The sequence below is a fragment of the Notothenia rossii genome, assembly GCF_949606895.1.
Source record: "Notothenia rossii genome assembly, chromosome: 5".
Classification (NCBI taxonomy): Eukaryota; Metazoa; Chordata; class Actinopteri; order Perciformes; family Nototheniidae; genus Notothenia; species Notothenia rossii.
This window is the reverse complement of record NC_136903.1, coordinates 76,311,790-76,322,594: the sequence shown is the minus strand read 5'-3', so window position 1 is coordinate 76,322,594 and position 10,805 is coordinate 76,311,790. Positions and strand designations below refer to the sequence as shown.

The 10,805-nt window shown below is 42.8% G+C and overlaps 1 protein-coding gene across 2 annotated transcripts; it reads left to right on the top strand.

Moving 5' to 3' along the window:
* Positions 1 to 725: 725 nt before the first annotated feature.
* On the top strand, positions 726 to 10,379 carry brpf3a (bromodomain and PHD finger containing, 3a). Of its 2 annotated transcripts, none has more exons than XM_079684882.1 (13): positions 726 to 1,254; positions 2,331 to 3,854; positions 4,088 to 4,244; positions 5,349 to 5,480; positions 5,903 to 6,031; positions 6,136 to 6,448; positions 6,545 to 6,868; positions 7,130 to 7,684; positions 7,769 to 7,826; positions 8,142 to 8,230; positions 8,437 to 8,510; positions 8,641 to 8,795; positions 8,885 to 10,379. In XM_079684882.1, exons 2-13 carry the CDS (start codon positions 2,350 to 2,352, stop codon positions 9,066 to 9,068), a joined length of 3,675 nt encoding a protein of 1,224 aa, XP_079541008.1. In that variant the 5' UTR covers positions 726 to 1,254; positions 2,331 to 2,349; the 3' UTR covers positions 9,069 to 10,379. The 2 variants fall into 2 exon arrangements, with proteins under 2 accessions (XP_079541008.1, XP_079541007.1); XM_079684881.1 differs by having other exon boundaries at positions 904 to 1,254; positions 8,413 to 8,510.
* Positions 10,380 to 10,805: the final 426 nt, after the last annotated feature.

Sequence of the window (10,805 nt, the reverse complement as noted above, 5' to 3'; positions counted from 1 at the left end):
AGTAACATTTTGAAAGAGTAATAATCTTTTATCATGGAATGGATACAACCTACCAACCGGTTTAAATTAAGGAAGCCAGGAATTGTATTTTGTGTAGCTTCGAAATCAATAATAGTAATAATAATAATACATTTTATTCATATAGGCGCCAATTTTGCAACAGTCCCTCTTGTCACACTCACTCACGACACGTGTTCTGATTTCCTGAAATTAATTTACAGAATGTGTCTATCTACAGAATTAGTTGGTTAATGTTTTTTGGAGTTGGTTATGGTTTTATAGAATTATATCGCTCCTGTGGTGAAACTTGACCTGAATTAGGATATATTTATTAATTTAACTGTTCGGCAATGTTTCATCTTATTTACATAATGGTCTAAATAAATCTTCACATATCCATAGGTCAAGACCAATGAACAGAAGAAAAAAAACATAGAAATCAAGTGCACTGATTATGAATACGGTGTGATTCAGGTGTGAAGCTCTCAAAAAACATGAAAGGGGACACGGATTTTGATTATTTGTTAACTGCTTTATACAAGGAATGTACAGGCACTTTGCTTACATAGTTAACAAGATGAATACATTATTATCATGTAAAATAAGCTAGTATTTTCGTATTTTATATAGTTTATTTTTGTATTTTATGTGGTCATCACTTCGATATTGGATTGTTTAAATTACTATGTATCCCGAGAGATAGCAGGTGTATAACAGGTAGGCCTACCTATGGGAAATAAAGATAAGGATATAAGGCGCGCAATATATGCTTCGTTGTTTTTCTCATCGCTTATTTCTGTTATGATCTACTTGTTGACTTCGATGAATTCGGTTTACCTCTTCAACCAATCGAAAAACGATGCGCGTTGCGCGCGAGGTGAATCGGCCTCCTACAATTGGCTGAGGTGTTTTTTTTCCAAAGGGGCGTATTTTTCTAGCCATCTTGACTGAATATTTAGCCCCATCCAAGGAACATTAATTTGATATCTTCGGCATTTTGCTACCTTTAAGTTGGGAACAAGCACCATTTGGAAGGTTTAAAACATAACTATGAAACCGGGTCGAGTTTGTGTGTATGACCGAAGTAACAGCGGAGAAGTGAAGGGCTGAAGATGACGCTGTCGCTCCTGAATTACCGGCTAGCTAAGCTAAAGGCTAGCATGTCCGCCTTGGTTGTAGTCTGTCACTAGCTGACATTTGGCTAGGTGCAATTATTCTGTCTGGCACTCGCACTGGAGAGGACGACTTTGTAAGGTAAAGCACTCTGATATTTTCGGCCTTTTCAGCGTTGCTTAGGAAACCTGCCGTTTTGTTAAACGACTTCTAGTGTGTCCTGTCCGACCGAGTAACGTTATCACATCAGCGAGAGAGAGAGACAGTCTTTTTGCAGGGGTCTGGAGTACAAAGCTGCAGCCGAAACGTTGCATATTTGCAGTGACGTGAACTAATGTATACATGCAAGTCATTTTTGAATTCAGGCTCGGTGCATACAGTGCGCCTGCTTTCTGGTTGCTGTTGGCATATATAATTGGGCTGCTAATCAACTTGCAATCCAAATGTTGTCTGTGCTGTTGTGCGCTTAAAATGGCTGACAGATGTTAGATACTCGGGTTGGTATTTAGCGCTCTTCAACCTAACTACGCACAGCAACAAGGAAAAAAATAGAGGATACTGACGTGTGATTGGGCTGAGGGAAATGAGGGAGTGATCAGGCTCCAGATTGGACCAATGGAGAGACAGCTGAGGTGCATACATGCGAGCAGTGCAACTCACAGTAGTTGTGTTTGTGCAGTAAGAGTACTTGAGGTGTCATACTGAGTTGACCCCTTTTACCTATTAAATGTTGTGACGAGGATTGATAAAGAATCAAAACAAGGCTTACAATTACATTACATTGCATTTAGCTGACGCTTTTATCCAAAGCGACTTATAATAAGTGCATTCGACCAAGAAGATACAAACTTGAAGAAAACAGAATACATCAGGTTTCATAGAGCCAAAACATTTCAAGTGCTACTCAACTAGCTTTAGATAAGCCAGTCCTTTATTAGTATGTATGTGCTTTGTTGGTAATTGTATTGCTCGAAGTGGAGTCGAAAGAGATGAGTTTTTAGTCATTAGTCAATAAATGCAAAAATATAAAAGCTCTCTTCAAGAAGTATGATTAATAAGGGTAAGATGTATCATGCCACACATAGGAACACCAAAAATAATAACAGATAAACAATCTCGGAGGGCAATTATTACATATGTTTGTACCCATTTTATTTATTCATAAATGATTAATTTGTATATTTAATTCATTAATTTTTTTTCTCTGTATCTGTCAGGGAGCTGGTGTAAACTCCCATGCGGAAGGTGAGCAGGTGGGAATGTGAGACAGTTGTAAGCGGACTCAAAATGGGTAGGGGCCGAGGCAGAGGGAGAGGAAGGGGCAGGGGATCGTCTGGCCAGCTGCGGCCCCCCTCGCCCTACAGACTGCAGCTCTCTCCATCCAGGGAGACTTTAACGTACGCTCAGGCACAGAAAATAGTGGAAGTGGATCTTGAAGGAAGGCTTCATCGGATTAACATCACAGATCATCTGCCAGTTATTACCGAGGACGAGATGATGGCCCAGGACATTGCTGAGTGCAACAGCAACAAGGAGAACAGTGAACAAACGCAGAGCAAAACCAGATCATGCAGGAAACCTTCAAACTGTAAAAGTAGGAGGAGTGGTAAAAATACGTCTCACCAGAACCAACGGTCCGGCTCCCAGCAACACTCAGGACCTACTAACTCCCTCCACCCACCATCTAACCATATCCCTCTGCCCGAGCCCGTCTTTCGTGTGCTGAGTTCCGTTACCCCGTCAGAGGCAGCTCCTCTCCCAACAGCCTACTATCGTTACATAGAAAAGTCAATGGAGGAGCAGGACAGTGTGGCTGAGTACGACATGGACGAGGAGGACTTGGCCTGGCTGGAGATGGTTAATCAAAAGAGGGTGTGTGACGGGTATGCCTCTGTATCTGCAGACACTTTTGAGTTGCTGATTGATCGCCTGGAGAGGGAATCCATCCTGGAGTCCCGCAACCAGGCCCTGTCCCAGAGCGCTGTGGACGAGGACGCCTTCTGCTGCGTCTGCCTGGACGACGAATGTCTGAACAGTAATGTTATCCTGTTCTGTGACATCTGTAATCTGGCCGTCCACCAGGAGTGTTACGGTGTGCCCTACGTACCCGAGGGTCAGTGGCTGTGCCGCTGCTGCCTGCAGTCCCCCTCCCGTCCTGTAGACTGTGTGCTCTGTCCCAACCGAGGAGGTGCCTTCAAACAGACAAGTGATGGACGTTGGGCCCATGTTGTCTGCGCCATATGGATACCGGAGGTGTGCTTTGCCAACACGGTGTTTCTGGAGCCTGTTGAGGGGGTGAAGAACATCCCTACTGCTCGCTGGAAGCTCACCTGCTACCTGTGTAAGCAGAAAGGCCGAGGAGCGTCCATCCAGTGCCACAAAGCCAACTGTTACAGAGCCTTTCATGTCACCTGCGCCCAGAAGGCCGGCCTCTTTATGAAGATAGACCCAGTCCGGGAGACTGGGGTCAACGGTACCACCTTCTCTGTGAAGAAAACTGCTTTCTGTGAGCATCACTCTCCGGTGGGGTCCCGACGGGACGGGTCTGGGGACGAATCGGTTGAAGGGAGACTGGTGGGGGGAAGGGGAAACCGGGGTCAGAGGTCCTACACTCAAAGCCCCCCACCAACACCACCAAACAAGAAGGCTACCAAGGGCCAGAAGAAGAAGAATACGAAGGGTCGGTCATCACGCCGCTCAACAGTGCCTGTGCTGCTTGTGCCTCAGATCCCATCTCACAGGTGTTACATTTGCATACTGTTGACATTTACATACAAAGCATGCCTTATTGATTTACTGTTGTTTCTGCTACGTTACAAGATGTATTAGTAGCATTTTTGACACAGGTTTGGATCCAGTGCATTAAAAAAGTATTTTATGTATATTTATGAATTGATATTTAAATGGCCTAACCATATCACTGACAGTACTGCTGCACCGTTTTCTTTAATGTAAAACTGTTAAATCTCCACAGGCTGAACAAGATCTGCACAGGAGTGGAAGTCCAGAGGAAGAATCAGTTCATGCAGAGACTTCATAACTACTGGTTGCTGAAACGACAGTCACGAAATGGGATGCCTTTAATACGCCGACTTCATTCCCATCTACAGGCCAACAAGACTGCAGAGCAGGTGAGGAGAGAGATAATGTATTTATGTGTTTAAAACATGAAAAAAATACTCTGATAAAATATAAATAAACTATTATTTAATTTAGGGGTGCTTTCAAGAACTGACTTATTTACTTATTGTACGTTGCTTTGGATAAAAGTGTCAGCTAAATGTAATGTAACTCAACAGGACAATTAGTATCATGACATACAAGGGTAATAATTCAATATAATGCCATGCTGTAAGTAAGGCATTGCATATAGCAATGTTTGTATCTAACTTCGGAAAACACCGTTTAAGTATAAGAACACACCACCGTCTGGATAAAAAAGTCAGTTGATTGCATATGGATTTAGAAGTTAATATATAACTACATTACCAATTTTAATTATCAAAGCCCATTTTCATTAACAGTCATTAGATGATCAGACCTTCAGAGAACCAATGAAGTCCTCTGAGAGTCAGTGGAGTCACTGGGAGCTGAGCACTTCACACCATGTTTGTGTTCTCACACTGAAATTAAAACATAAGCCCAGACACCACACTTGCAATGGCTGATTTAAATACATGGCAGGCTTCCACACACAACCCTTCACAGCTCTGTCATCTTTGCTGTGGACCTCTCACAGCTGTAGAGGTGTGTAACAATTTATGGATATTTATTTTTAATCTAATGCCAATTTTCTTATAATGGTAGGGAATGACTTGAGCTGCTTAAGGGTCATAAAATGCAGGTTAAAAATAAATATGTTCTCTAAACGTACCCGCAGGTTTATAAAATACATCTGTATGACATCGTACATTTTTAATCTGATGTCCCTATGTTAGCCTTTTAAACAAACTTAAGCTTGTTAACATAAAAAATCAAATTGGGATCCAATCAATTTTTCACAAAAATCCTCATTGCATGGATTTAGACTTGAGTGTGCGATGTGATCATTATTATTTTATTTCTTTCTGGAAACCTAAGGGACTAATTAAATCACTGATACCTTTAGCACACTTTAGTCTCAGAGGGAGGGTATCTCATCACTGCGCTCCAACTCAAAGCTGGAAGAAAGATTGATTGTGATGGATTTGAAAGATGAATAAAAAGTTTGATGGTTTTGTTTCTTTTGTGTTCAGAGGGAGCCTGATGAGAAGCTGTGTGCTGCAAGAGAGGAGCTTCGATACTGGCAAAAGTTGAGGCAAGACCTGGAAAGAGCCAGGCTTCTGGTGGAACTCATCCGCAAGAGAGAGAGGCTAAAGAGAGAACAGGTGCGGTGAACAGGAAGTGTAGACAAGCTATAATTATTCGGGGGTATTTTTTACACCCTTCTGTATTGTCATTAATAAGCACGTATATGAGAGCCACAGAACTACTCTGCCATTTTGCCATAACATGTAGCTTTTCAAACGTGAATACTTGCTAATTTTTTCCCATCCATGATTGATGAAACAGTTAAATCTGAAAACCTTGCAACCTTGGAAGTAGTCGCATTTTGTTTTTGTCTATTTTCTAAAATCTTACCATCCATGAATCATCTAAGTGAAATGAAAAGGCGGATGAAGCACTAACGAAAAAGTCCTTGAATGCAGCATTAGTCTCTGCTCTATTCAGCATTTGTTATTAATATGACCCTGTGGAGTAACCTTGGTGTACGCGTCTCTCTGCTGTGTGTTGCGTCATCACTCTTTAGATGAAAATTCAGCAGGCTGCTCTTGAGTTGAAGTTGACCCCTGCGCTGGTGCTTCTGCGATCCACCTTGGACCAACTGCAGGAGAAGGACACGGCAAAAATCTTCTCTCAGCCGGTCAATCAGTCAGAGGTTGGTGCAGTTAGAAAACGACTTCAATACACAATTCATACCAAGCATTGCATCTGTTTTTGTCTTTGACCCGGCTAACAGTCTTATTCCCATCATCCTCCGAGGTCCCAGATTACCTGGAGTTTGTTTCCCAACCCATGGACTTCTCCATGATGGTTACCAAACTGGAGGGACATGCCTATTGCTCCATCGCGGACCTAGAGAAGGACTTTAACCTCATGATCTCCAACTGCCTCAAGTACAACTCCAAGGACACCATGTTTCACAAGACAGCCTTACAACTCAAGGAGGTGGGCGGAGCTGTTCTCCGTCACGCCCACAGGCAGTCTCAGAGCATCGGCCTGGACCCCAGCACTGGCATGCATCTCCCAGAGTCTCCAAACAAACATGGCTTCTCCAACTGCACCTGGGATGATGGTGAGTTGAGTGTGGAACATGCTAGTTCTTTGCAACAATCACCCTCATGCCTCATCTCTGTATTTATCTCCTTTGTCTTCTTGTCCTCCCCTACAGTGGACTCTCTCTTGGACCCAGACAACAGACTGCACCTGACCACAGAGGAGCAGCTGAAGGCTTTGCTGGACAAACTGGACGTGGTTGCATCCATGCGCACCAGTGGGGGTCGAACCAAACGCATCAGGCTGCTGCGGCGAGAGATCAACAGTCTCAGACAGAAGAGGAACCAGCCGCAGCAAAACTCTCAGTCTGTAAACGGTAACGACAAGGAGGAGGACGTGAAAGAGGAGGAAGAGGAGGAACAAGAGGAGAAGAAGGAAAAGAAAAAGAAGACAAATGTTAAAAATGGACCTTTGACAGCCGTCTCAAACTCTGCATCAGGTCAAAATGATTTTCATGTCGTTAATGCCTTTTTTAAATGTTTTTATCGAGCTGCAACTTCATGAGTCCAGTGTGATGTTGTTTTGTCCTATCGACAGTTCAAGACCAAATTGTTCATGAATAATACAATAAAATGCACTGTATCCTAACATTGCAGAAGCTAAACCAGAGAAGTCTCGAGATTTGAGTTAATAAATGACTTATTACGTAATCGTTTTAGCTTTATTTATGGTTCTTCTATAACATTTGTCTTTGATGCAGATGACTCTCCGCCTGTGCTGGAGCTCACCTGCCCAGTGTCCTCACCTCTTCCTGGCGAGGCTCCTCTGGAACCCCCCGTCCTGGGCATCGCCCCTGGAGGGCGGCGTTCTCCTGGGCGCTCCTACAAGCGTCAGAGGTCATCCCGCAGCGGAAGCAAAAGCCAAGGTGAAGACGAGGCTGAAGTTGGTGAAACACCGTCTTCACAAACGGAGGCTGTTCACGAGGTCACTCCGCTGGGAACCCCCCCGACTCAGCCTTTGGTTGGAGTCGGTCGCCGTACGTCTGTTCTGTTCAAAAAAGCTAAGAATGGAGCGCGGATGGTCAAAATTAAGTCTCCGCCTCAACAGAACGGGCTAATATCTGAGGGGAAAACCAACGGGATGGACAGCACCCCGGTCAGCCCAAAACCCCCCAGTGTGACCAACATCACCACCTTACCTCCCACCCCCAACGCCTCCCCCACACCCCCCTCCCCTTCCTCACACCACCTGAGGTCCAGAGGCCCCAGCTCAGAAAGTGATGCTGATAAACTCCCTACACCACCCAGAGAAGAAGGTAAGAAATAAATATTGACTAAATTACAGCTAGGTATTTTAAGACGTCCATTTTTTGTCACTAATTCAGTTGTGTTCTGGCCAGGCCTGACAAATGGAAAGCACACCTCTGAGGATCATGATGATGAAGACCAAAAACTAAAGTGAGTACGGAGCCACACAGGCAGTGGACCCCATGCAAGAACCTCTCCGACTTCTCTTGAATCTCACAAAGGAGCACCTCGTCATGAGCAGTTTGCATTTATCACGCTAAAATAAGACATTTACAACAGGTTTAGTTTTGGTGAATCCAACACTCGTCCAAGCAAAACCTCCAAGGAGAAAGTTCAATGTTCAGCACAAAAATAAAAAACATATTCTTGCATGAGGCCCATTTGTCTTTGACATCCTTAGCCATTGAAGTCTAGCTATAGTCTCACCATACATTTTTCTAATCATAATTCTCCTCTTGTTTACAGCTGTAGCGTCTCCCCGCCCAAACGAAGTCGTGGAAAACCTGCATTGGCAAAAGTTCCAAGCAGTGAGAACGGAGACATCTGTGGCTCTGGTGTGTATGATGATAAGCCATGCATCTAAAAACTGTAACCATCTAAAGTAGTTTAACATGCCTCTGCTTTTTGTGTGTTTATTGGATCATAATGGAAAAGCTTTCTATGAGCCATACAGTTTCAAAAAATAAGATGTCCTGAATACAAATGAATTGAATGTATGGGAATATCCTCTTCACAGGACAGTCTACACTTCTGTGTTCAGATAGTGAGACCGAGCTCGGACCCCTGGACCTAGTTTGGGCCAAATGCAGAGGGTACCCATCATACCCAGCTATGGTGAGGATGTAGTTATCTTGGAGTTATGGTGCATCAGTCTCAGAGCTGACATAAAGAGAAAAGCCTCCCTGCTTCCTATCAAAGGGCGTGAAAATCATGTAACTTAAACTGACATTATTCATTGTTTCAGATCGTTGACCCAGACATGCCCCAGGAAGGGCTTCTTCACAACGGCATCCCCATTCCAGTGCCTCCCGTGGAGGTGCTCAAACTGGGAGAACTGAGAGAAACAGAAGAAGGGGAAAAGCTCTTCTTGGTGCTTTTCTTTGACACCAAAAGAACTTGGTAAGATTCAGACAAGCCGGCTTAACCTCATACTGAGTTTCAAATCAATCATGAGCAGTCTTGGTCATTTTGTCTCTTCTGCTTTTCAGGCAATGGCTACCTCGTGACAAGCTTCTGCAGATGGGGCTTGACGACACCGTGGACAAGCTGCGATTAATGGAAGGCAAGAAACCCAGTGTTCGCAAATCTGTGCACACTGCGTACGACCGGGCCATGGTACATTTAAATCACATCAGGGGAAATGTTAACTTCACTCCCTCCAATTTTATATAACATTTTAGTTTAAATATTTTATCATGAAAATGTCTGGGTATATGTATAGAAGCTTTATCAATGCTATTTGAACAGGCGGGGAAGCTGGTTGTATTTGAAGGTTTTTTGCTGCCTAGAAGTGATTTATAAAATGGATAGAAAAAGTGCTTGAAGACATTTTCCTAGATGAATTTGTTCATTTATTCCTGTAATTTTTGTAAAAGATTTTACACAACCACTATTGCTATGTGTTCATATAAAGTTTTTATTTTAGGGCAAAGTGAGTCAAGACTAGCTGAAAAAAGTGTAAATATGAAATTGTCAAAGGGATCGTCTTGATTCAAAACATATTTAGATTGTATTTGCCATTGAAATGTCACTGTGTTTGATGGGGTGTGAAAGTCCCAATTAATGTTCACGTCATATCTGGACTGCAAGTTTGGCTTTGGAAGATAATTCAAAGACATTTCCTTCTGAATGATCTTCTCTCCGTTGAATTACAGACCCTATTCAAGTGTCAACTCATTTAGCGAAATTGCTCGATAGATACAACAAGATAGATGTTAAGAACAATTTGGCTGCCAACTCTTCAACTTGCTGTCCAGCTAAGATGTGTGGTCGGTGGGGCTTAAGAGGTCTTTACTTATTTTTCCATATTGTGAAACTGTGTTATGATACTAGAATGTCGGAGTACCTGATGCAGCTACTTGGTTAGTGAGATGTGAAACCACTACAACAGTGAAGCTGGTTATTTTGTGCTCATAACAAAGTCTACTGCGATCACTCACTGGAGAACCGGCAAGTTGTCTGCTAATCTGGCTGAAATGACTTGAAAAGCACAATCGGTTCGTTTAAAAAAATAAAGAAAAAAAAAACGTGTAGGATTGGTGTAGCCATACACTGTATGTGGCATTACAGTGCGTGTGAGTGTATATACATATATAAATACAACCTCAGTGTAGTAAAGGTGCATGTGTATAGTTTTGTAAATATGTAAATCTATGTTTATATTGGCTTACATGAAGTAATTTAAGGAATGCGAAAATCAAATTTAGATTTTAATTTATAATTTGTGGCAGGAGAGTGTTATTTAAAAAGTAAAATATTGAAAAGATTTATGTATGATGCTAAGTAGCTCTTTGTAATAGTGATGGTATTCACCAACATGTCAGAATATATTCTGTAGGAGTGAGGAGGAAGAGAGCTCTGTAGGCAGCAGTGAACGCACCGTCTACAGCAGGACGTTTTGGATCATGTCACATGAACTGTTCTGCAGGATCTATAATCTGAGACAATATTTTCTCACACAAGGATAAATGCTGTTTGAAACAACTTCCTGCGTGTGTTGTCTGTTGACTTTTCACATTTTGTCCGACATCTTCCTCTGTAGGTCAAATGATTGTTTCAAGCAGGGTTCGAGTTATAAACTGAGCTCTATGGGGGTCTTTAAAACTAACGCCTGCACGCATGCACACATAGCAGCAGCAGCCCTCGACTTGCTACAAACTTAAATATGAAAAGGTTCAACTACGCACACCACATAACATAACACATCATCCTCGGCTCGCGCAGCACGCTCACAGGCATAGATTGCGCAATAATGTATTGCGCACCTTGGAGGGGCAGTGCAGGTGTTCTTTTGGAAAACCCTATTTACCTCGTTAACGTAAATAATACTCATTACATTGACACATGCATTATTTGGGATTAAAATAATGGTTGTTGGTAATGTATTAGCGACCCCCACAGACGTATGAT